The 25,835-nt window shown below is 37.5% G+C and overlaps 2 protein-coding genes across 5 annotated transcripts; both read right to left on the bottom strand.

Annotated features, from left to right (window-relative positions):
- Positions 1–4,612: 4,612 nt before the first annotated feature.
- On the bottom strand, positions 4,613–12,368 carry gnl1 (guanine nucleotide binding protein-like 1). Its single transcript, XM_067404193.1, has 12 exons — positions 12,126–12,368; positions 10,968–11,121; positions 10,714–10,850; positions 10,411–10,562; positions 9,556–9,627; positions 9,084–9,276; positions 8,888–8,986; positions 8,622–8,804; positions 6,688–6,866; positions 6,413–6,587; positions 6,174–6,314; positions 4,613–6,090 (listed from the first exon to the last, which is right to left on the bottom strand). Exons 1-12 carry the CDS (start codon positions 12,196–12,198, stop codon positions 5,846–5,848), a joined length of 1,803 nt encoding a protein of 600 aa, XP_067260294.1. The 5' UTR covers positions 12,199–12,368; the 3' UTR covers positions 4,613–5,845.
- znf384b (zinc finger protein 384 b) lies at positions 11,050–25,654 on the bottom strand. Of its 4 annotated transcripts, XM_067404211.1 has the most exons (12): positions 24,989–25,654; positions 24,047–24,105; positions 23,150–23,381; positions 22,947–23,036; positions 22,588–22,727; positions 21,541–21,614; positions 20,722–20,946; positions 16,994–17,161; positions 16,781–16,859; positions 14,671–14,829; positions 14,219–14,573; positions 11,050–11,121 (listed from the first exon to the last, which is right to left on the bottom strand). In XM_067404211.1, the coding sequence occupies exons 2-11, from the start codon at positions 24,098–24,100 to the stop codon at positions 14,253–14,255; spliced, it is 1,542 nt and encodes a 513-aa protein (XP_067260312.1). In that variant the 5' UTR covers positions 24,101–24,105; positions 24,989–25,654; the 3' UTR covers positions 11,050–11,121; positions 14,219–14,252. The 4 variants fall into 4 exon arrangements, with proteins under 4 accessions (XP_067260312.1, XP_067260320.1, XP_067260305.1 ...); XM_067404219.1 differs by lacking the exon at positions 11,050–11,121 and having other exon boundaries at positions 13,460–14,573; positions 24,363–25,654; XM_067404204.1 differs by lacking the exon at positions 11,050–11,121 and having other exon boundaries at positions 13,461–14,573; positions 24,989–25,648.
- Between the last annotated feature and the right edge of the window lie 181 nt (positions 25,655–25,835).

Raw genomic sequence — 25,835 nt, forward strand, 5'->3', positions numbered from 1 at the left:
TGTTATCAGACCTTATTTTATCCATAAACTGAAAACCAAATTTCGTAAAAAACATTTCAACACTCTCATAAAATAGTTTATCATGTGATCAAATATCCCTTGACTCATAAATATTGTGGAGCTACGACCAGTGACATTCCTAGGATTGCTGTGCCAGTGTTATCCGTTCCTTCTGCATTCCTAAGGAAGGTGATATAGAGGCTGTCAAGACAAGAAGTCCGAATGCCACCTCTGCACTTCTTTGCTTTCAGGATTAAGCTGCATTTTTCATTTCATTGTGAGGGATATTTAATCAATCAGACATCCTAACAGGGAAACTTATCCTTTCCTGCGATGGGTGGTATGGCTAACAGCTTCCGGAGTCTGCCAAACTCCCCAGATGTCTAAACAACATGCAAATGAACACCAATCAGATTAGAGATACAATACGTCTCTGATAAACCTCTGCGTGATCTATTGTGTTTACCGTGATTCACATTGATAAGAAGTCAGACTCTGTCTCAGTCAATACCAGACCCTTGATTAAAGCCAGACTGGTTTAATAAGACTAATTCATTCAGTCTTTGTTGATTAGGGGTTTAAAGGGTGTTGCAGACTGGTTATGTACGTCATACGAAAAGCAAGCTGCGCTACACTAATGCAACACATATGGACAGCACAAGCATGACCAATGAGTCCTGTTAAAGACCACAGAATTTAATTTGGATAATTTATGAGGTCATGGATGAGTGAAATGTGAGAGTAGTGTAGAGCTGATGGCGGTTACAAACAGGCAAATAGTTTTACACAATCTACAGGAAATTAGTGAGTTGTGTTTCTCTGTTTTAATGAGGGGAAAATTATTGTGTTGGTTATTATGAGCAAATTATGATTATGAGGCACTGTAACATATCCAAGCCACACCCCAAACTACAAGCCTATCTTAATAGTTTTCCCAGTTTAATTAGAAAAGGATTATAATGTAATTCACATGCAGGATTTTACATGACTTGTTTTTGATTGTGGTGGAATAATCAAATTATATAGGAATGCTTTATTGTCTTCAGTGTTTACAGCTGGGAAATGATTAGTAATGTCTTAGTTGATCTGATGCAAGACTGTGTGACCTGATGGCCAGTGATAGTCAAATGTTTTATTTCCTAAGTGTGTTACTGTGAAGCTCATAATTAGGCCTAGTATCAGTCAGAAGTGTGGACACACCTGCTCATTCTTTTTGATTACTATTTTTCACATTTTACAATAATAGTAATTTAAACTATGAAAAAACAGGGATTGAAAGAGGGGGAATTATGTAACGACCAGAAATTGTTATGCAAATCTTAAATTCTGCTTCTTCAAAGCAGCTGCTCTTTACTTTGATAACTTTTTATTCTCTCAAACAAATGAGGTAACCACTTGCTTTTCCAACAGTTTTATAGGGCGGGTTCACACACCACACGATTTTGCATTCCACTCCGCAGCTATTTACCTGTATTTCTATGTAAACATACGATAGATACCCGTATTTGACAGTTCCGTTGAGCATTGTTGCCTTTTCAGAGTCTCAAAAATTAATGACTCACCCTCACGTCGTTCCAAACCCGTAAGACTTTCGTTCAGCTTCGGAACACAAATGAAGGTCCGATTTTTTAATGAAATCTGAGATTTAAAGGATTAGTTCACTTCACTATTAAAATTTCCTGATAATTTACTCACCACCATGTCATCCAAGATTTTCATGTCTTTCTTTCTTCAGTCGAAAAGAAATGAAGGTTTTTGAGGAAAACATTCCAGGATTTTTCTCCATATAGTGGACTTCAGTAGGGTTCACCGGATGGAAGGTCCAAAGTGCAGTTTCAGTGCAGCTTCGAAAAACTATTAGCCTTTTTTTTTTTTTTTTTTTTTTTAAAGCGGAACTCAGTAAGATTTGCGAAGCTCCCCCTACAGGTTCCTTCAGTGAATCACACTGTCGTAAATACTCCAAGCGCAGCTCTGGACTACAACGACTACAATGCTCACCAGCGCAGTAGTTTTGCAAATACAGTACAAGAAATCTCGATGAAGGTGGGTAATTTTCGAAATTGTCTTATAAAGTCATAATATATATATACATTGTTTTTGAATTACCGTAAAGCATTTTGTCACTCTCGCGTGAACGTGAACATGAGGCGAGATTGTGTCTAGTCGGCGCAGCTCAACTTGCAAGTGCTGTTTTCTGGTGTAGACGTGACAGAGGGGGTTAGTGTTCGCCTCAAACATGCCACTACAAGTCAATTAACCATCGTAAGGACTTAGAAAACTATTTATGAAGGTAAAAAAGTTATTTAGTTCTGCTTTAAATAACCAATAATAATAGTTCAATAAATAATAGTTTGTTTTTTTTAACCACAAATGCTCATCTTGCACATTTCTGCAACGCCCCCATGCATGAAGTAGGTGGAAGTACTGCGGTAGAGCGAAAATCTAATTTTCTCCTTCAACTTTAAAATCGTCCGATATCGTTGTTTTACCTTTTTTGTAAAGGCCGTTTAGCTTAATCTTTGCACGTTCGCTTTGTAGATAATAAGTGCGCCCCTAACGACGCACTATACACTATGCACTTATAGTTGCAACTTGCATCCCAAATGGCACATTATGCACTATGCACTTATACACTATGTACTTATGTACTATGTATTCATCCATGTAGTGTGTGAAATGTATAAGGTTATTTTGTCATTAAACATCGGAGTCTGATACCCCCTCCCCCTCCACTACGTAATTAAAGCTGTGACAGTTGAGTGCATGAAGTGTCCGACATTCCACACTCTGTTATTTTTGTGTGAGATTTAGTGCGCATTAAGCGTAGTATTTAGTCATTTTAGGTATTTAAAGTGTACTTTTTCTTTTTGGAGTTTTCAGTGTGAACACACTACTTGCACTAATTATACTCAAACGTCATAGAATAGTGTATAAGTACGTGAATAGAGGGTATGCACGTGACGTCACCGTCAGCCGTTGTGACTGCGGCTACACCCACTGAGTGGCAAAAGACTGTGTGAATTTCAGCGTGAATGCTGTGAAAAACACACAAAACACATCTAAAATGGGAAAGAGCTTTGCGACTGACTGTACAAAATACAAATAGATCGGATAAAAAAATCTGAGGTATATTTTTTACAGACTGCTGAAAGCTACAGAAAAGAGAAGCAATGGATTGCTACAATTAAACAACTGGACTCCAGGCAGCAAAACGTAGGTTTGCAGTTATCATCTTTTGAATGAATTTTGAGGTAAAATCATATATTGTATAGACAACTCCTTAATTAAATTCACCATCTTATATTCTACATAATTGGATGTTTTTAAATAAACACTGACAAAAACTATAAAAGTGTTAGGGCTGGACAATATGATGACATAACACTGATATAAGTGATTACCCAGATTTAGACCTAGCCTACCTATGTTATATAAAGTGTTCACAGGTAAATTTGTTTTATGTATTTCCCCGGCGTCGAAATCAGGCACATATAAATGTCAGGAAACAAGATTCCAGGCTGCATGTCAGTATCCATGGATCTTTGGTAAATTGTAAGGAACACTACATTGAGTCCAACCGTTAGTTTAAACTGATAATCGTTTGTTTTACTCACGTTTTCACAGTTTCCTCTATTAAATCCAGTAATGCAGCACTCTTTTGCCACTCAGTCCGGCTGAGGGGGTGTATTCCGGCGGGAAAGTGACGTCAATAAATGGATCGCTACTTCCGCCAACGTCATGCATGACCTTTTTAATGTGATTACGTCATGCGTGTGGATTGCAGAGCAGTGCAAGACGAGCATTTGTGGTTAAAAAAGTATATAATTTTTTTTTTCCCGAAAATTTACAAAATATTAATCTCCAACGCGCCATTCACGAGAGCACCAACGCATGAGTGGTGTTGACCGAGAGCAGATGTTGCGTGAACAGCTGATTGATTACATTTCAAACATTTATTGTATTACAATTTTTTTTAAAAAATAGTTTAATTACGTAAATGAAACATTGTATAATTAAATATGCACTAATTTAATTAGAGTCTTTTATATAGGGGATAATTGAGATCCCTTTTTTATCATTGTCAACAGCCAGAAATGTTTTTATTCCACCATGTTGAAAGGCAAGTGATATATAAACAAAGTCCTATATAACAACCTTCAGGATATAGATAGGAATAAAACTATTTTGGTGTATGGAAGTGCTACTAAGGTGGAGATTTCTGGCTCGGTGCATGAGAAAAAAATTGGAAAAATGGCCTTTAAAGATATCTATTGTAACTGAAATCTACAGGCGCAAATAGATAAAGTACAATAAAATAAACACTGTGTATTTTGTATGTCTTATTTCACCTAGTCTGAGGGAAAAAACAGGTTATGAAAAGCCAAATAACCCACAATCTTTTGTGAAAAGTTTATAAGATGTTAATTTATCATTCTAATATCCACACAATTTAAAGTATACGTTTCACATAAATATTTTCACCTTAAATTTATGCTTGCCTACAATATACTTTCAATTACACTATATTGTCATTGTGTTCTTGCGCACTGTGTGTAAAGACTTAACTAGCTGTGTCCTCTTGTGCAAACATAATGATAGCAAAGAGTCAGGGGAATGGTTTTATTGCAGAGGGCTGTTTCTGTCAGTACAATCACATTTCAATAAAGAAAGAATAACATTTCAATTAAGAAAGAATGATCCACACACTATCACACCCACACAAACACAGACACACCCACATGAAATCCCTAAACAAGGGCATGCAGGACTGGAGGCTGAAAAACAGGAAACCAGCACACTTGTATCGGTAACTCCGCACATCTGTGATGATGGACTAACACCACATCATCACCATTACCTGAGTCCTATAGCAAAAGTACACTAACTATAGTTCTTCAAAACCAACCCACTCTCCACCAAATGCACTTTTAGTCCAAAATAAACTGATCCCAAAATCTCCAAGTGGCTTGTGTCAGTGTGCATGTACAATGTGTGTTATAGTCTCACTTTTTTAACTGGAACGCTTGTATCAAGTTTTTTCTGATCCCTCTTTAAACTTTGCATAGTCTAGAACATTTTGTGCCATAAAGTCACTCTCCACTGCAACCCTAAATGACACCCTAACATCATTACCCGCATAATAAACGTGTATCTGCCTAGAAATTAAAGTATTCAACAGTAAAAGACTGCTGGTTGCTGCCTCTTGCTTTAAAAGTGCTTTGAGTGTCCATAACTTCTTTTTATCAGAATAATCTTCTGAAGTCAACAGCCTGTGCCTCTATTTCTTATCCTCATACATGACACGGTTCTACCCTACATGCCGAGGTTTGCGGTACTGAGACAGAGGTTAAAATACATTCGCGTGGGGGAAACTCACAGTTTGAGGTCAAAGCGTGACATTTGACCTCACCTAACCTTTGGCATCACTGCTGTGAGATTGACAATAAATCAGTGATTGTATTCATCAATGCTTGTTTTAGTAACATTGATTGTACAATCACTGGTTATACAGACATTCCCTCTGCCTTCTCAGAAAGGGAAAAGGCTGCATGCAGGAGGTACAAAAGTTTTCATAGTATTTTGATACTTTTCTGATGATAATAAATGAAAAGCAGAGAAGGTACAGAGGCACAGAGAGGTTGAAATAGAACACAAAAACCAGCTTTATACTGTCTATACGATGGGCTGTATGAGTGTGCGATGAGTGTCAAATGAGAAATAAATGTTCAAAACTTCATACAGTCCTTGATTGACACATTGCAGATTGAAATGAGATGGTCATAAGTGATAAATAGAGAAACCGGAATGTATGAACATGGAATGAGAAGGAGCGCGATCACGTCCCTCACTCACACTCGTTCTCTCCTAGCACACTGAACATGTTGAGAGTGAGGCCCTTCTTGTCAGCCTTCACGGTTTCATCTTCATCATCCCCATAAGCGTCCTCATCATCATCTGCGTCCCGATCGTTATCCTCCTCCAGCTCTGAGCTGGATTCGGCATCGTCGTCTTCTACACATTCTTCCTCTTCGTCCTTTCTTCCTTGTAGGGCGATGATCTCAGTCAGGTCTGGGTGTGATTCCCATTCATCTGAAGAGATGGAGATTAAATGTCAAATCTGGTACTAAAGTGGCAGATGACATGAACAATTCTGTAGTGGTTTGACCTCTGACCTTTACTCTGAGAGTATCCAGGTGGCCGCAGACACAGACACAAGCGTCCGTCGATGGCCAATCGCAGTAGACTGTTGGCTGCTCGATAAACATCATTACGGGCCGCTTTAGCAGTCTTGTACCCTCTCTTTTCAGCCCAGGCTGGAAACAATGAAAAAGAAAAAAAAAGACAACCAGTTCCTCCCTCCAATCAAATGTTAAATATGAAATGAATGACGCCACATTAGAAGATTACACACCTTCACACACGTCCCATGCTGTCCAGTCCTCTGTTTCGGGGTCACATGGGGTTCCTGGACTGTGGTTGGGATGTTTCAACTTTAATATAGACCGGAAGTTGGTCCGTTCACACAGGTAACCAACTGAACTGTAAGGCTCCTGTAGCTGGGACACTGGATATATACCAGCCAAGATCTGTTAGAGAAGATGAATAAAACACACACACATACATGAACAAAAACAAGGCCGGGATGATTTCACTTTCATAAATTAAACAGTATGATGCTGTTTTTACCTGTAGTTGTTTGTCCACTTGGGAAGGGAAGACCAGCCCAGGACAATCACACAGTTTCACAGTGGGAGTGAGGTAGTATGTTTGGAAATATTTAGTGTGACCTGGAGTTCGAGACACGCTCACGACCTTCCTGCCAACCAGACTGTTCAGAACTGAAGATTTGCCAACATTAGGAAAACCTGGAGAAAGTGCAGAAAGACTCAATGTAAATCTTAAATTAATGAATGAATTTTAATTGACACATTGGGGAGAAGCACTTCATTTAAAATATACGTAACTGATATTGATCTAGAACAACAAATTGCAATTTGATGTACTCACCCTCAAGCAACCTTAGGTGTATATGACTTATCAGACAAATACATATCAGTTATATTAAATAATATCCTGGCTCTTCCAAGCTATATAATGGCAGTATATAGAGGTTTTGAAGCCCAAAAAAGTGTATCTATCCATCATAAACGATAACCACACGGCTCCAGGGGGTTAATAAAGGCTGTCTGAAGCGAAGCGATGCTTTTGTGTAAGAAAAATATCCATATTTAAAACTTTAAAATAACTAGCTTCCGACAGACGGCCATTACTCATCGATTTACGGCGAAAGAGTGACCTCTGACCCGATGCATGACGTATTGACGAATGCGGAAGCACACAGGAGAGAGCAAAACAAAACACCGGTCACGAATTAGAAGTCTAAAATGAGAATTTTTAAAGAGAAATGTTGGAGGATTTCGATATAAGAGAAGAGGAGCTTCAGTTTGTTGCACAGCCCTATTTGTTCGAACCACGAGAGGCGTCAAAGCTTACGATACTCCTACATCGTGTCAGGGGTTACTCTTCTGGCTTAAGTCTACGTGCGTACGCCCGTCTGCCGGAGGCTAGTTGTTTTGGTTTTTAAAGTTTTAAATATGGACATTTTTCTTACACAAATGCTTATCTTCACTTCAGAAGGCCTTTATTAACCCCCTGGAGCTGTGTGGTTATCTTTTATAATGGATGGATGCACTTCTTTGGGCTTCAAAATCACATCCTCTATTCACTGCCATTATAAAGCTTGGAAGAGCCAGGACATTATTTAATTACTCCGATTGTATTCGTCTGAAAGAAGAAAGTCAAGTCACCTAGGATGGCTTGAGGGTGAATAAATTATGGGGTAATTTAATTTTTGGGTGAACTATCCCTTTAAATGTGCTCTAAGTGATCCTGGGTGGAGTAACTTCCTGTTGACGTTGTGTTGTCAAACAAAACAGAGGCTAGCTGGACCCTCCCTCCTCCTCCTCCTCCCTCTCCCCTCCGTGCTTCCTGAAACAGTCATGAACGCGCATTTAAAATCATTCTTGTCGGTTATTGGCTGGAGCATGTTTATTTTGTTTTGTGGTCCAGGCTGCACCAGGTAGTTTTGTTGCCGTTTTTGGAGCTTGTGGCGACTACAGAGACCGCGATTTTTTACAGTGTGTTCAGGGGACAGGCAGCTAGCGGATAGTGAGGAGATGATTGCTGTATGTGACAAAAAATGTTTTGGCCTAAAAAAGCCTGACATCACTTAGAGCACCTTTAAAGTTGCCATGAAACGGAAATTGCGATTGTCCATTTTATTCCTATTTTGGTGTATCTTCAAGTGAAACAGCTTCTTGAATGAGAAAAAAGTAGGGCGGGACTTGACTGTCCATGATTAGCTCACTGAATTGTTGTCATTTGTTAATAACTGCGATCTCATGTGAGTGACAGGATGCTGGAAGGGAGGGATTATTGTCCAGTGTCATCAAAAGATGTCCTTGTGTGGGAGAGGGCACATTCATTTTTTTTATTTTTTTTAAATAATGATATGCACAGATAAATAATTTAATAAAAACTGAAATGTTCCATCAAAAAAAAAAAAAAAAAGTCAATTTTGATTTCATGGTTACTTTAATCTAGGAGAAACAGGCCTTTACCTATGCAGCCCAAGGTTAGTACTCCATCTTTATAAAGTTCTTGCGTGGGGCTGTTCATTTCCATGGCAACGTCACTATGATGCTCCATCAGCACAGATTCTGATCCATCATCAGCCTGATCCCCCTCTGTTCCCACAGCAACAGCATCCCTCTGGATCTTCTTCTCCCAGCTATTCAAATCCACTGAAAACAACAATATCATCATCATCATCATCATCATCTATGTTCCAGTGTTCATTTAGTTGTCTGGGAGGAACCCGTCTTACCTCTTCCTGCTGTGATCTCCTGACACGCTTTCATGATTTGGAATGGTCCTCCTACCTGATTGCATCCTGCTTTCTTCCTCACCCTCTTCTTCTGTAGAACTGCAGTAAGTACAGAGGAAGAAAACATTTTTAAATCTCATCTCTTTTGCTCAATCACATTATAGATAAAGCCCTGATAGTGGAAGGACTCTCTCACGGGTGCTGTAGGGTTGTCCTGGGTGCGAGGTGAAGCCGACACAGTGCAAGTGGGGGAACTGTTTAGTCAAATAGTGTTTCCATGCCAACACCAGTGGGGCGGGGCACAAGTCCACTTTATTGAGCACCAGGATGATGTACTTCTTTAACTCACCGGTGATGTAGTGATACAGAGCAGGAGAAAACTGCAGCACCTACAGACAGAGTGATAATGGCAATGACTACTCAACTATGGATACTATAAACTATAGCTTCCACTCCATCCTTCTTTTGCTCAAAAAGTATAATGCAACACAAAAGTGCTGTTTTCTGAGACTAAATGTAATACAATCTCTGGCCCCACCTAGTGGGGACTTTATTACTTCAGTTTGCATAATTTGAGACTTCTCACATTTAGTGTTACATCTATGCAATTTTGATGACCTTTTGAAAACTGCTAAAAGTTTCAACAGGCATTACAGTCGCACACTTACTGGGTGTCTGATATCCACTATGAGCAGAATGACATCAGACATCTCAATTACTCTCCACAGCTGCCTCCATGTCTGAAAGAGAAAGAGAGTCAGTCAGTAGTAAAGAAAACAAAAAAAATTAACCAATTTTTTATAATAGTTTTATTTGAAAGAGCACTATTCATGCTGTCTGAACATCAGTAATGAACCCTTAATCTGTTACTTACATTCTTTCAGATTAGCCAACCTGTTTGTAATTCTTGGGCCCACTTTAGTTAAAATAATGACTTTGAGAGGTTTTTGGCTCAGGCATTTATAGTTTTGGATTCATGCAGTAAAAGGTTATTACATGAATCCAAAACTATCTGAAAACCGTTAAAACAATGAATTCACTGTGATCCAATATTTGCTGAGTAACTGCTCAGCTAAGTGCTTGCAACATTTAGCTGCAAGTTTATAAATTCTTAGAAACTAAGGTTGTTTGTCTAAAAATCATCTGCACAATATTGTGGTGCTTCTGTTGTCTGTAGGCTATTAAAGACAAACAGGAATCATAAAAGCCTTTTTATATTAAGTTTAATATGCCTAAAATGAGTCTTATACATTTAAATTAGCATTTAGGATAAGCGTTGCTCCTTTTTCACAACAGTTTTATGTGTCACAAGGCTTGTGAAGGGCAACAGCTCATAAACAAGTGAATCTGAACACTTAACAGTGTTTGCCTCCAGCACTGTCTGGCTAAACAGATGCTCAAGTGCAATAAAAAAAACTATTTCATTACAGCTATTGACTCAGCAACAATCAAATTCTGATGGCTGATAGAAATTATTTCTCAGAGTACTTTAGTTCAGTGTTTTCTAAAAGAACATGCCTCACCTCGAGGTTGTGCTCAAAGTGGCTGAGGGTACCAGGTGGGTTCTTGGACTGAAGAGTATTCAGATACTCCAGAAATGACTTCTCCTCTTTCCGCAGCAACTCCTCTCGCTGCATGCCGTAATGCCACGAGGGCCGCCGTGGGAAATTTAGGCCTGTGATTAGACAAAATGAAAGTGAAATGAAAACATAAAGTGGACTTTATTTACAGCAAAGTCTATATATACAGATGCTCCAGCAAAACTTTGGCTCATTTTGTGAAATGTGTCTCAGTTGAGAACTACTGTTACTCAGAAGCATAATTACCTTTCTCTTCAGGGTAGATCTGGTTTATATCCATCTCTAATTCTTTTTCTGCCACCGGCTTCAGGATTTTCTCCATCGCTATTTTCTTCCTCTTATCCACCTCCTCCTTGCTTTCCCTCTCAAAGTGCAGACGGAATCTGCAAAACAAGCCATTATCAGATTAACAAACAGGACGACACATGCCCTTGCTAAAACATCTCGTGTTGAATTAATAAGACGAGACTGGACTGACTGTTTCACCTGTCCCGACTCACCTGTTGGGGTCATATCTGCCGTCTCTGGTGCCAGGCTGCTGGTTGATCCTCCTGATGTCTGTCGTCTCGCTGTCTGATGTATCGGACTGTCTGTCTCTGCCAGGTCCTCTCTCCACACTGGCATTTCGGCTACTGTGACTTGAACCGGTTTCTCCTGCATACACACATACAGAAACGTTTGTTTCTGTCTGTCTTGAACCTAACTGTCTTGAATTAAAAGCAAAGTAATATATAAAGTAAATAATGTTTTTTAAGTCCTTAAAAAAATTCATGTTTAATTTACTGTTACTTGCCATTTCTTTAACTGTATGTTAAATTTCGTAGCAATTTTCTTGTAAATCATATAAAGTTTTTTTTAATTATATGCTATTTTCTGTGAAAACATGGTGTACTTCCAATAACCATGTCTCCCCCATAACAAATAATGTTGTCATTACAATTGTTATGACAATAGTGTGGAACTTTACAGTGATGGCATAAATAATTATCCCTTTAATGCTATTTCATTAGCTCTTCTGCAACTATTTTAGGTAGTTTTACAGTGCACTAGACCCGAATACTTGCAGAACTGCGGGCGGACAGCAGTTAATTCAGCCTGCTTTAGTGTGTATTGATCGCTTTGTTGTTGTGTTACGTAACTTCACGCTGAGTCTGCGCACTTATATACCGCATAACACAAGCGCCAACTACAGCAAAACACGAGCTGTTCAAAAATGCGTGGCATAATCACCCCCTTTCAGCATCATTTCACTGTTGACAGGGCAGAATTTAAATTTGCTCTGTAAAGATAAATTACTGTGACGTTCGACCTGTCAGGAATCAGGAGTTGTTTACTGCAGACAACATATCAAGCTCATCATGATACATTCATAATGTTGCTGGACGTGAAATTAAGCGTCCATGCAACCCACAAATAAAAATGACAGCGCGCGCAGTTTACTGCCTGTCAAGTTTGGTTACATACATCCACAGAAACTTAGCAAACAAAGTAGTTACAGCAGCGTAGTAGCTCAATTAATGTTCTAATATGTGAAAACATGGTCACATTTCTGCACACTGAAATATAAATCATAAAACAATGAGTCACGTGGCTAATGTAGAACGTCTGCGAGTGCATTCAGCTTGTCGCGCGCTAACTCAGCTAAGCTAGTTACCCACCTCTCTTTTTCTCGCGTTTCACCTGGAGCTGCTTCTTTTTCTGTTTGTTACTGAAAGGCTTTTTGCGTGGCATGTTCGCATAAGTCAAAGGAGAAAAAGGAAAGAACGCGCGAGTACGTAACCTCCGTTGTTAGCTCTATATTTACATTCGTGAAGTTTCTCCGTTCTCGCATGGACTTTTCTGTGACACCGCCCACTCTCGGGGTGGACGGCCGCTACCAATATGAACTTCAAAGATTCAACACTAGGCGTCACAAATACATATGGTCTCTGTACAGTAACGTTACAGTTATTCTCTGTTCTTTTACTGCATTTGTTCACTTTATGCGACTACTGTTTACAAAAGTAAAACCATAAAGCAATGTTATTTTGACCCCCCATATTTTTGACAGTTGGTGCAATCTGTCATAGAAATGAAACTTGTACGAAAGAATGTTGGGCGTCAGGACGACTAAATATATCAAATAAGTTAATTGTATAAATAACTATATATCAGTTTTATAAATATCAATAACTATAAACAACTTGACGGTATGTTGCTGAAAGACTAATGTGCATAAAGTTAACCACAAATAAATCATTCTGTCTTCCATATTCTAAGGCAATGCAACTGTTTATGCATTACATCATTTACAGTCTGAGGGAATTTAGATTAAAAAGTTTAAAATCAACAAACCAAAAGTATTTTAATTATGTAAACTTCAAATCAATAATATTTTATGTTCTTAAATTATTTCTAAATGTGAACAATTACATTAATGACCTAAATATTATAAAAGGCAGTAATCATATTTAATTTTGTAAATGAAAATTACTAAAAGGTATAGTTCACCCAAAAATGAAAATTCTGTGATCATTTACTTACCCTCAAGTTGTTCCAAACCTGAAAGAATTTCTTTCTTCTGCTGAACACAAAAGAAGATATTTGGAAAAATGCTGGTAAGCAAACAGTTAATGGACCCCATTGACTTCCATAGTCATTTTATGTAATTAGTTATGGAAGTCAATGGGGTCCATCAACTGTTTGGTTACCCATATTCTTCAAAATATATTGTGTTCAGTGGAAGAAAGAAATTCATTCAGGTTTGGAAAAACTTAAGGGTGAGTAAATGATCACAGAATTCTCATTTTTGGGTGAACTATACCTTTTAGTAATTTTCATTTACAAAATTAAATATAATTACTGCCTTTTATAATATTTAGGTCATTAATGTAATTGTTCACATTTAGAAATAATTTAAGAACATAAAATATATCCCTTTAACCCAGGCTGACAGAGTTTGTAAAGGTTGCATACCCATGCTATAAGATAATCACAAGGAGGCACATCAGAAGCATTTTTTTTTTAATTTCTTGTTTTAAAGGGTTAATGCACACTAATCTGATTTCATTAATGTCTAGAGGTTGACATTTGGGGTGCATGTTATTAGTTATTTTGATAGAATAATAGTAGTAACATAGTAATAATAGAATATTACATGTCATCTGCAGATGGGACTACTAAACAGGATTTTTTTTTTTTTAAGAAAAACATCATCTCTAGATATTTGCCATTGACATTAGTTGACACAAATTCTATTTGTCCTATTTACTGTTGTCCTTTACTCATTCACACACAATACATTTGATAATCATATATACGTGATTTTCTGCTTTACGTACTGCAAACAAATTTCCCTTTTAAAACGAAAAAGACCAACAATTCCCATACATACTGTGCAAGAGACAATATTTCCATTCTTGTTGACAGTAACAATATTAATGTTGACAGTGCAATGATCGTACCAACAACTAGACGCAGACAATCATACAAATGTAATAAACCAGAAATTTTAGGGAAAGACTTGAGATATGAGCTGGGTACCCACTGAAACAGCTACAGTCTTCAAGGAAGCTTCTGTGAGGAAGATCAGGATTACAGCAATAAATGTTTAAAAAAATGGAAAGAAAAAAAAAAGACAAAAGTCTTTCTTCTTCAATTTTGTCCATTTAAGTCCACTTTCTCCTTCATACAAATAAGAAGGTATTGAGTAAGAAAATTCTTTCAGTATCCACAGATGTGTAGATCTCGTTAATAGCAAGTTTTTTCTAACCTCCAAAGTTTCATCCCTCGCTCCATGGGACTCCTCATGAGTTCAGGTGTTCCACCTGTATGGCAGAAGCCTCCACGGTGATGCAGAGGTCTTTGTGAGGCGAGATGTCAGACACACTGACAGTTTTATACTGCACATCTGCAGAAGTTACTGGTTTGTACTGGTTCAGGTCGAATACGCACGGCACACCGGCTGGCTGGCCGAAAATGTCGGCTCTCTCGGCTCGGCTCTGTATGTCTCCTTCCGAGCCGCCTCCTCCAACACGACCTGGGCTGTGACTTTGTTGGGTTGATCCGTGTGGAGACGGCAGCATATCTGGGGCGTGTTTACGCATGTGTTTCATCAGATACGTCTCCTACAGGCAGAGAGGGATATACATTAGGATCATTTTGAGAAAAGGAACTGGGAATGCTGCTCATTTATGCTGTGAGATTGGTTGTTAATGTTTGTACCGAGGTATATGTGCGGTTGCATAAACCGCAGGAGTACAGCTTGGCGTGCTTGACTGTGTGAGTGGACAGATGAACCTCCAGGCTGGCTGCATCTACATAACCACGGTTACAGTGGTGACACTTATACGGTTTGTCCTTGTTGTGTTGACGCCGATGAGACTGGAAAAGATTTAAAGAAACATTGAAATGACTAAAAAATTTTTATTCTGTCATTTACTCATCCAAGTATTTATTTTTATTTTTTTCAAATCTGTCAAAAGCCGATTTGCTCTCATCCCAATAATGAAATTAAATGGGGAGCAGGGGTTGTCAAGCTCCACAGAGCACCATAAGCATGATAAAACAACCCATATGACTTAAGTGATTAATTCAAGTGTTCTGGAGCTGTACACACGCTTAGTGTGAGGAACAGACTGAAGCAATTATTCACTAAAAATATGTGCACTAAAAATAACAAAACTTAAAATTGAAGAATTGGCTCTCATTCAATTTGATTGTGAGTTTAAACTGAATTGGCCACATCCTACTGGAAGCAAAACAGGAATTTGAATAGGAATGACAGAAAGATCCATCTATCTATATCTATATAGACAATACTGTACCAAAGTTTGGGGTCAGAAAGATTTTTAAATATCTTTGAAAGAAGTCTCTTATCCTAATCAAAGCTGCATTTACTTGATAAAAAAGGCAATAAAAACTAATATTATGACATATTATCACAATTTAAAATAACCCTTTTATTTAAAATGTAATTTAACCCTGTGATGGCAAAGCTGAATTTTCAGCATCATTACTCCAGTCTTCAGTGTCACATGATCCTTCAGAAATCATTCTACTCGTGCGCCGATTTGGTGCTCAGGAAACATTTTCTTATTACATTCTTATTACTGATTATTTTTTCAGGATTCTTTGATGAACAAAAATTCAAAAGAACAGCATTTACTTGAAATAGAAATCTATTGTAACATTATAAATCTCTTTATTGTGTCTTTTTATAAATTTAATGTATTGGCTAAATGAAAGTATTAATTTAACTTAAAAAATGGTAGTGTATATCTATCTCTATCCAAATCCTTAAGGGCAAACTTAAAGGATTTTTAAACATTTTTCAAAACTAAAATTCAAAGCTAAAATTCAAAGCTAAAATTCAAAATTTGTGCTGATAAACTACTTTTCTACTTAATTTACAGTTGCAATTACATGATTTCTTTAAATTACAGTTAATTTTAAGAATAATTTCTTTGCTACCTTGGGTAAAATTTAAATGCATTCCAAATTCAATTCTGAAATGCAAAACATTTTCAAGCAAACGCAAAAATATTGACAAATAATATTTCCTCCCATCCCATATTTTTTCCTTCACCATGTCCCTATAGGGGCTCTGTACAAATCTGTATGATTTTTTGTTTTAAATGGATATCATAATTCTCCCACGGAGACAAAATAAACAAAATAACATGTAATTTTCATTTTTTTAAATTAATTGCTGCAGTTTATTTAAAAAAATATTTAATTTATTTAAATTAATTAATTTAATAATAATAATAATAATAAAAAAACAACTGTTTGAATGATTGATTCAATGACTCACTCATAAAGACTTGTTTCATAACTGGATGAATCGGCGGTTTTGAACAAATCTCTTCAAAAATTTATTAAAGACAAATTTTTAAAAGTCACTTGTCGCCACCTACTGGAGTAGCAATATAATTGATACAATGTTTAACGGAAGTGTCAAGTTGCTATCAAAGGGTGATTTACTAATTTTTTGATTGCGCTCGTAGACATCAGTGTTTATATCCAAACTATAAACTTTTATCCCAGTACTTCTGTGAAAATTTTAATTATTGTAACACAAAAATAATGATACAGTGTGGTCAAGCACACCTATACCTATACATGAGAACTGTTCTCTTTGGTTTGGCAACAGCACCTACACAGATTTGAATGTGAACGTACTTGACAAAGGTTTGATAGACACAGCAGAATCATTATCATCACTTTTAGGAATAAGATCGCCTGACTCTGAATCAAGATTGCAATCTTTTAACAATTAATCGTGCAGCTCCACTTTATAGATTTAAACAGAGAAACAGAGTACTTTCCTCACCTGCAGATTAGAGAGCTGAGTGAAAGACTTCTCACAACCCATGTGTGAACATTTGTATGGCCTGTCTCCTGTGTGGATTCTGAACAGGCACAACATTTGTCAAGAAGTAATAAATGAATGGAAATACAAACTGAGTATGTATGGTTAAGAATGAAGTGTAGAAAAAGCCATAAACACAAATGAAAAAAAAAAAAAAAAAGTCCATTACTGCACCTGTGGTGTTGCTGTAAGTGACTAAGCTGTCTGAAGGTCTTCTGGCAGTAGGTACAGGTGTAAGGTTTAACTCCTGTGTGGATTCGTATATGCTGAGCAAGGTAGCTTGAGTTGGCAAACGATTTCGAGCAATGAGGACACTTATGAGGTTTGGATTCTGTGTGGTTTCTGTAAAGAAGCAAAAACAACCATGCTTACCCATGGGCTCATTCAATAATTTATAGACATACACAAATATTTGACATAACAATATTCTTCATTTCTACACTCACTCTGCTGACCTTTCTCAGGCGGTCCCTACTGTCAACGATTGTCAAAAGCGCGCAGTGTATTTCGAAGACACATTTGGATGTGGTGTGGTAGGTGTTTGAATGAGGTCACAGAAAGGACAGATCCATTTCTCAAAAAAAAAAAAACATTTGCACTAAATCCTCACAGGAACTCTGTGGGCCACAGAGCTCAATCCCATGTCCAGGTGCGATCAGGAGTGGACGAAACCTTTATGTGACCTCTATTTCAGAGCGAGGCAGAACCTCATAAAACTTCTACACACTTATGGGACCATAATGCAGAGTCAAAGAGAACTAGGCTTTCACTGACAGCTTCAATTTCAGTTCAATCCTTCAGTCAGTGTGTGCAAGACTGCATAGTGTGGTGTAAAAGTTTAAGTAGTCTGCGATAATAAAAAGTGTGCCAGAGGAGAAATAAATTATACAAATAGAGAAAGGAAAATATATAAAAAAAATATATATAAAATGACATTTCTTTCATTTTCTTGAGATGAAACTTTTGAAGAACTTTTCCTGACAATCTTTAGACTCTTCTAAGAATTTTTCCTCCAGTACATCAGTGAGACAGATTTAATGTGCAATCCACCCACATGGTGACATCATGCTATAGCTGACTTCACCATTATAAAAACTGTGGTATATATTTAAACAGTCCATTAGATATAAACTTGCATATAAGCAAACCATCAGCAGAGAATGTTGCTATAGCAACAAGCAAAAGAGGATGAGACCCTGTTGTCCACCTTTACAACGTGACTGTGGAATGTCTCAGAGGGTGAACACCCAGGACACGTGTCTGCGTTCAAAAACTGTTAAATGAGCACGACGGAAAGCAGAATGCGGAGTTCACAAGAAGCAATTTAACCGCCCAGGTTTTGTCAGTTATTTCTAAAGTAGGCAGGTTGAAAAGACTGTCAGCTACCGCTTTCAAACAAATAAATAAATAAATAAAATATATACATATCCTGAAACTAGCATTAGCTTTTATGAAAATAAAATGAAAATTATGCTGCAGAAAAACATTTTTAATTTAGATTTCTCAAACACTTTTCACAATAAATATCTTTACAAATCAATGTGTTAAATGATTGTGTTAAACATATGTAGTTAACATGTTAACTTTGACAGCCCTAAAAATACATGGTAAATAAAATATTTTTCACCACACTCACACTATTGAGATACATTACAATGGACCTAGTACCAATACATTTTATGTGTTTATACTTTCATGCATTTAGAATTTTCTACAGTTCAACTAATGCAGAATCAGAGGATCAAGGTTGACGAACCTCCAGGGTTTGCTTTAGCACAATAATAAAACAAAAAATGTACTTAATTCAGAAAATGTGTGGTCATTATAATACGACACTTAATATTTTTTTTCAGACAATATAATATACAATATAAGTCTTTATAGATAAAAATCTGCATTAGCCTTTATATTTCAGAAAATACTCAAAATAACTTTTAAAGCTGCAGTCTGTAACTTTTTTGCATTCAAAATTTATAAAATGCATATAAATTTCAAGGTCCAGAAAGGTACTAAAGACATCCTTAAAACCGTTGACACGACTGCAGTAGTTCAACCTTAAAGGTGCCCTAGAACCAGTTTTTACAAGATGTAATATAAGTCTAAGATGTCCCCTGAATATGTCTGTGAAGTTTCAGCACAAAATACCCATAGATTTTTTTAAATTAATTTTTTTAACTGCCTATTTTGGGGCATCATTAACTATGCACCGATTCAGCGCGGCCCCTTTGAATCGCGCGCTCCCTGCCCCCCCCGAGCTCTCGACTATAATACAGTGCATAAACAAAGTTCACACCCCTAATATAACCCTCAAATGGATCTTTACAAAATGTTCGTCATGCATGCTTTATGCATGGGAGTATATTTATTTGGATGTATTTGGATTGTGCTGCGTGGCTAAAGCTAACATTACACACTGTTGGAGAGATTTATAAAGAATGAAGTTGTGTTTATGAATTATACAGACTGCAAGTGTTTAAAAATGAAAATAGCGACGGCTCTCTTGTCTCCGTGAATACAGTAGAAATGATGGTAACTTTAACCACATTTAACAGTACATTAGCAACATGCTAAAGAAACATTTAGAAAGACAATTTACAAATATCTCTAAAAATATCATGATATCATGAATCATGTCAGTTATTATTGCTCCATCTGCCATTTTTCACTATTGTTCTTGCTTGCTTACCTAGTTTGATGATTCAGCTGTGCACATCCAGACATTAATGCTGGCTGCCCTTGTCTAATGCCTTGAACATGGGCTGGCATATGCAAATATTGGGGTCATACATATTAATGATCCCGACTGTTACATAACAGTCGGTGTTATGTTGAGATTCGCCTGTTTTTCGGAGGTCTTTTAAACAAATGAGATTTACATAAGAAGGAGGAAGCAATGGAGTTTGAAACTCACTGTATGTCCTTTCCATGTACTGAACTCTTGTTATTCAACTATGCCGAGGTAAATTCAATTTTTGATTCTAGGGCACCTTTAATTTTATGAAGCGACGAGAATACTATTTGGCGCAAAAACAATACAAAAATAACATCTTTATTCAACAATATCTTCTCTTCTGTGTCACTCTCATATGTTGTTTACGTTGAGCGCTTCCAGATTCTATGTCAGAACGCCGGCTCATTGTTCACCGGCTACTGCGTCAGCATCACACGCATGCAACTTTGGCCAATACTGAGCCGGCATTCGAACATAAACACGGAAGCCTTCGCTGTGCTTACTCCGTCAACTGTGTAAGGGTATGGAAGAGACTGCTGAATAAAGTCCTTATTTTTGTTGGTTTAGCACACAAAAAGTATTCTTGTCACTTCATAAAATTAAGATTGAACCACTGCAGTCACGTCGACTGTTTTAACTATGTATTTAGTAACTTTCTGGACCTTGAAAGTGTTGATTATATTGCGGTCTCTGGACGAATCATATACCTCTTGGATTTCATAACAAAAATATTTGTGTTCCAAAGATAAATGAAGGTCTTACAGATGTGGAACGACATGAGGGTGAGTAATTAATGACAGAAATTTCTTTTTTGGGTGAACTAACCCTTTAAAGTCTTTATACATAATGCAAAACTATTTGACTGCATTAATTATGCCTTAATTTTAGAACTGTAATATCAACATTTAATTGTTTTTTGGTCATATATGCCAAACGCTCTCTGACCAAACACACTGATTCACTCTTTAACGTGTTTAATGCAGTTTGAATTACAATATAATATGTTTTGCAATGTGTATAATATCGTTAGGAAGTTGGCGAACACACACACGCGCTCCCGCAGTCCTCTCCCTAAACTAAGGTCCATCACACACACTCTCCACCACCCGCCTGCTTTGCCACAGACACCCACACACAAACACACACACGCTTGAGGTGCGGTGCTGAATACCGTGTGTGCTGCTGTAAGTGACTGAGCTGTCTGAAAGCCTTCTGGCAGTAGGAGCAGGTGTAGGGCTTGGCACCGCTGTGGATGCGGATGTGCTGGGCCAGGTAGCTGGTGTTAGCGAAGGATTTGGAGCAGTGCGGACACTGGTGAGCTTTCACCTCCGTGTGCGACTTGGAGTGCAGCTGCATGTCTGACTTACTGCAGAACGTCAAACCACACATCCGGCACCTACAGACAGAAAAACACACACACACACACACACACACACCAAAGGGTGGACAGAGGGATGAGAGAGGAGGAAAACATGGGAGAAGACGAAGTGCAGATGAAAAGGGGACAAAGAGAAAAGGAGAGTTACAAGCCTGTCCATCAATAGTGAAAGGAGAAACGTGAGACACGACAAACAGGCAAGAAAGAGACACAACACAAGCGGGAGGGTGAGAGAGATGAGGAGGTCAGTGGAGAACGATCCAGAAGGAAATCGTAGACCCTGGCTCTAGAAAAGAAAAACGAGAGGGAGAGGCCAGAAACGCGAGTGCAGGTGGGTGACAGAAGTGTGTGTCTGTGTGTAGATGTGTGTAGCTGAGGTTGCACATGCTGCTGAGCAGAATAACACACACTTCTACTGAAGCACAGCAGACAAACTCGTTGCGAAGCCTTCAAGCCGGCGAGAGTGCGTGTCTGCCGGGAGGGCCATGCATTTCTGCAGTATGAAAATGAAGTGGCTTAGGAATCCCTGTCTCTGTCTTTGCCTTTTCTAATAGATTGCAAGAAACACACACTGAGTTCATGCTGAGCCGATGTCCCTTTGAAAAGCCATACCTGTATGTTTTACTGCCTTCTTTCCCAGCATGCCCTTCTTCTGGGGACAGACTGTAGGGGTTGGCAGGATGATGCTACAGAGAAAAGGAAAATCAGTCAAAATAAAAATAATTGTTTTGGCTTTGGAAATGGCTAACTGACTTTATTGTGCTTTGGCTACAGTAGGTAGTTCCAGTGAGAACAACAACCATGCATGTCATTTCTGCAAGCATCTTACTCTGTGAGATAAACAGTCACTCTTTTCATAGCTTTTGCTGGCTCTGAGACACTCACTTGGTATTTCTCCTGCTCATTGTCTAGCAAAAAAAATCCCTCATCACTAAATGAAAGCTTAAAATGAAGGCCTGATTATTTCAGGAGTCTTATCACAAGTCCATTGTTTTTGAATTTCTTTGTTACTTTTGCTATATTTTCAACTTAAAACAATGATTTGGTAATCCTCTTGTACCACTGTCCTCTTTTGTGCTAAGAAATAAGTCTCCTGACAGTTCTCTCCCAAGTGGTTCCATTTTTGTCAGCATTAAGTCTGAGATTGATTCAGTGGGCTATATAACACTTTTAATTGTCAAGAAATTACTTCTCTTTAAATGTTTTGGTTCAACATACTTACCTGTTGATTAAACACTGCCTTAAACTTACACCAGAACATTTTTATTTTGTTTTATTTAGTAACTTTTAGGAGGGTGTACTCCTCTTTTTGCTACACAACATTTTATCATCTTGATAAGAAAATCTTATTTTTCTGAATAATTTTGACATGCTTCTTTGGTAATTGATTAAACAGACTTGCTGGAACATTATATCTCTAAAGAATCCTTACATGTCTTCTAAGTAATTGAGTAATTGTTGACTTTAAGAAGTTTCAGCAGGTGTGTTCTCATTTATGCTATGCACTGTGTATATATTTAACAATTGTACTGTTTTTACAGTATTTTGTTTTCAATAAACATTTTTATTTTAAATCTTACCATTCCCAGGCTTATCACTTTTTTCTAAGTTCAGACAATGTAATTCAAAATGATTTCAATGTATGCATGGTCATTATACCTGTCCTGAAAGACCCAAAATCATTGGATCTGTCCCAGTAGGTGAGCCAACCAATGGGAGTGTGGCTTTCTTCTTTCTGCCTCGTTTCGACGGTAATGGAATGATGACCGGCGAGCAGGGCAAGGAGTCATTTCTCTTGTCTGGTGGAGTCATGCAAGAGTAAAATACTTTAATTAATTATGTGAAACAAAACTAATGAGACAATAAAAAGTATCTGTAACCATTTAAGGCATATCAAATACTCACTAAACCAATAAACTGATACAATATAATATATCCCCAAAATTAGCATTTAATCATATTGCACCAAAAATCATACCATGTGCATGTCTATGTTTATGTAAAATAAAGTGCATTACCCGTCTGGACTGTTATCATGGTTGTGGATGGGTGTCCAGGAATAAGAGACTGAGCAGATGATACTGGAGACACCAGAGTGACCAAACCCGCTAGAAAGAGTGATGGAGTGATGGAAGACTTATCAAAGTGAAGAAACAAGGAAATAGTGTACTAAGAAGAGAAGAACCTGTAGCAGTTTATCATAAAAACACACATACGGTACCTGCCGTCATGATGCCCGTAGGCGGTACCGGCACCACTGTGATACTGTGTGAGGACTGGGACGGTTGCGCATGCTCTTGTTTTAGTGTCCTTGCTGTCGCTGTATCCATGGCACCCCCAGAAACCGCCACCACCGCTGTGGTGGGATAGTGGGCGGGGCCATGCGAGTAGGTGGGGCTTTTGTCCTGACCAAGCTGCTCCTTTACCTTATTGAGAAATACAGCATTCTCAATCTAAAACCAAACAGACAAAATGGGTGAGACAAGTAAGATCAAATAAAAGAGTATTATTATTAAAATTAGTTACATTTTTTTCATGATGTTTTTTGTTTTTAAAGAAGACTTATGCTCAACAAGGTTGCAATTATTTGATTTTAAAAAAAAAAAAGTATAAATGGTAATATTGTGAAATATTATTACAAGTAAAAATAACTGTTTTCCATTTTAATATACTTTAAAATCAAATCTATTTCTGTGATGGCAAAGCTGAAATAGCAGCCATTACTCCAGTGTTCAACATCCTTCAGAAATCATTCTAATATGCTGATTTGGTGCTTAAGAAACATTTCTCATTTATTATCAATGTTGAAAAACAGTTGTGCTTCTTAATATTTTTGTGGCATTCATTTGAAATAGAACAGCATTTTTCATAATTTAAAAGTCTTTACTATCACCTCTGAATCTGATCAATTTAATGCTTCCTTGCTGAATAAAATTTCTTTAAACAGTCTTACTGAACACAAATTTCACAAAATGTAAATTGTAAAATACAATATAAAGCATGCAAATACATTAATTATATATAATCATATAGTAATGCTATTATAGGCCTGGCATAAAATGCAATAATCAATATTCAAACTTAGACAGCTGAAACGTACATCTATGGGTGTGCTTACCTGTCCCTGCACAGGAGACCAGAAATATGAGGAATTGAAATGGGAATCCTCCATCACCCCTGATAAAAGAAAGTAAACATTTTGATAACATATTGTAATCTTTGACCTTATGGATAGGGACAAACAATTTTATTTTATACATAATAATAAAAAAAATTACCTGTGGGGCACATAATATGATAAAAGTTTCAGAAGGAAAACAATAATAATAGTAAATGCACATTTTACAAATAACCCGTTTTAATAACACAATCATATATGGAATTGAACACATGAATTATGCAGGAAATGTTATTCAGGAAGAGCTGATGCCTACCATAAGTCTATTTAAGGTCAACAACGTTGCAACAAATAAATCATGCATTTCACAACAGCAAGTTGTTATAAACTCTCCATACGTGACTGTAATACACTCCTTTTGACAGAAGCAACACCACTCGCGAGTCTGTGTTCAGGTTATTTTGTTACAGACGGCGGGTTTACACAGAAGCTCTTGCGGCTACCTGGGTGCAATTTATCATTTTGTAGCAGAGAAGAGAAAGTGCTTTGCTTTATTCTTTATTAAAAGCGATGCATTGTCAAATCATGTTTTCGACCATATTATGAAAAATGCAAATATTTATTTGTAAATAACTCATATCTAAATATCTGAATATTATTGACAGGCTGGGGCGAATCTACTGTACGATGGTGGAGGCGGACCTGCAGCCCACAGCATGACGCGACCCGTGCATTCACTCTACGGTCGGCTAAAATAAAAAAGAAAAGGCGAAAAACGATAGAAAAAAACAGAACGAGTGGGAAAAAAACGTCGACGCTGGAACCGAGGCGGTTTTACGCAGACTTCCGGCACATGAGTCTCGACGATCGGGCGACAGCAGCGCCAGCGGCTCACATCAACAGCCAAAAACAAGCTTCAAAGTGAAAAATAAAGACGATTACCAGCTCTCAAGACTTTAGCTTCGCCCGCCGGGGATTTCCTCCGATCGGGGTAGTTTGTAAAGTCTTTCCGAACCCACCCGATTGAAGAATTTCAATGTTTTTTTTCCCTCCCTTGTGTTTTTTCTATTTTTTTCTTTTCTTACGGAGTTAGCCGAACTGTCTACACAGCACTTCCTCCCGAGCGGCGCGAATGATGCCCGTGCGTCAGGACGTCATTTCCGCCCAGTAAGGTCAAACGTGTCCAAGAACTTTGTTTTTAACACAGTGAATGTTCATTACGTTTTTACACTAAAACACATTATTTTGTCCTATAAAAACAATGACTTAGACATTGTAATTATTGTTTCACATTGTTAATGAAACATTTGCAAACATGATCCATCACAAGATCCAGATTTTTCGTTTTCAGTTTAACAACTTTCAGTATTATTCAAATGATCATACAAAATGTCGACATTTTTGTAAGGCACTGCAATTGCATGCTTTCAAACGTACTTGGGTTTATATAGATGTATGCTACAAATCAATGTTCAATTAATCTACTGGTAGGCCTGTGCCATGTTTGTTGTATTTTACACCTGTGTGTGTGTGTTGCTTAAGAAATAAAAACAAAGAACAAGAGTGTTGTAATACACAACTGCAGTTTCAACAGTGTGGTTTCATTCACTTACGGCTTTTAGACATCAACCTGGCACCATGCAATGTGAATGAAAATATAAAAATCCAATGGCCATGGAAATATCAGGGAATTTGAATCCTTAATTAAGGATTAGGACTACGGGCATCCACGGTCTTAAATGTCTTTTCATTTAATTAAATGAAATTCATCTTTTCATTTAATTAAATG

Source organism: Chanodichthys erythropterus, chromosome 2, assembly GCF_024489055.1.
Source record: "Chanodichthys erythropterus isolate Z2021 chromosome 2, ASM2448905v1, whole genome shotgun sequence".
Lineage (NCBI taxonomy): Eukaryota > Metazoa > Chordata > Actinopteri > Cypriniformes > Xenocyprididae > Chanodichthys > Chanodichthys erythropterus.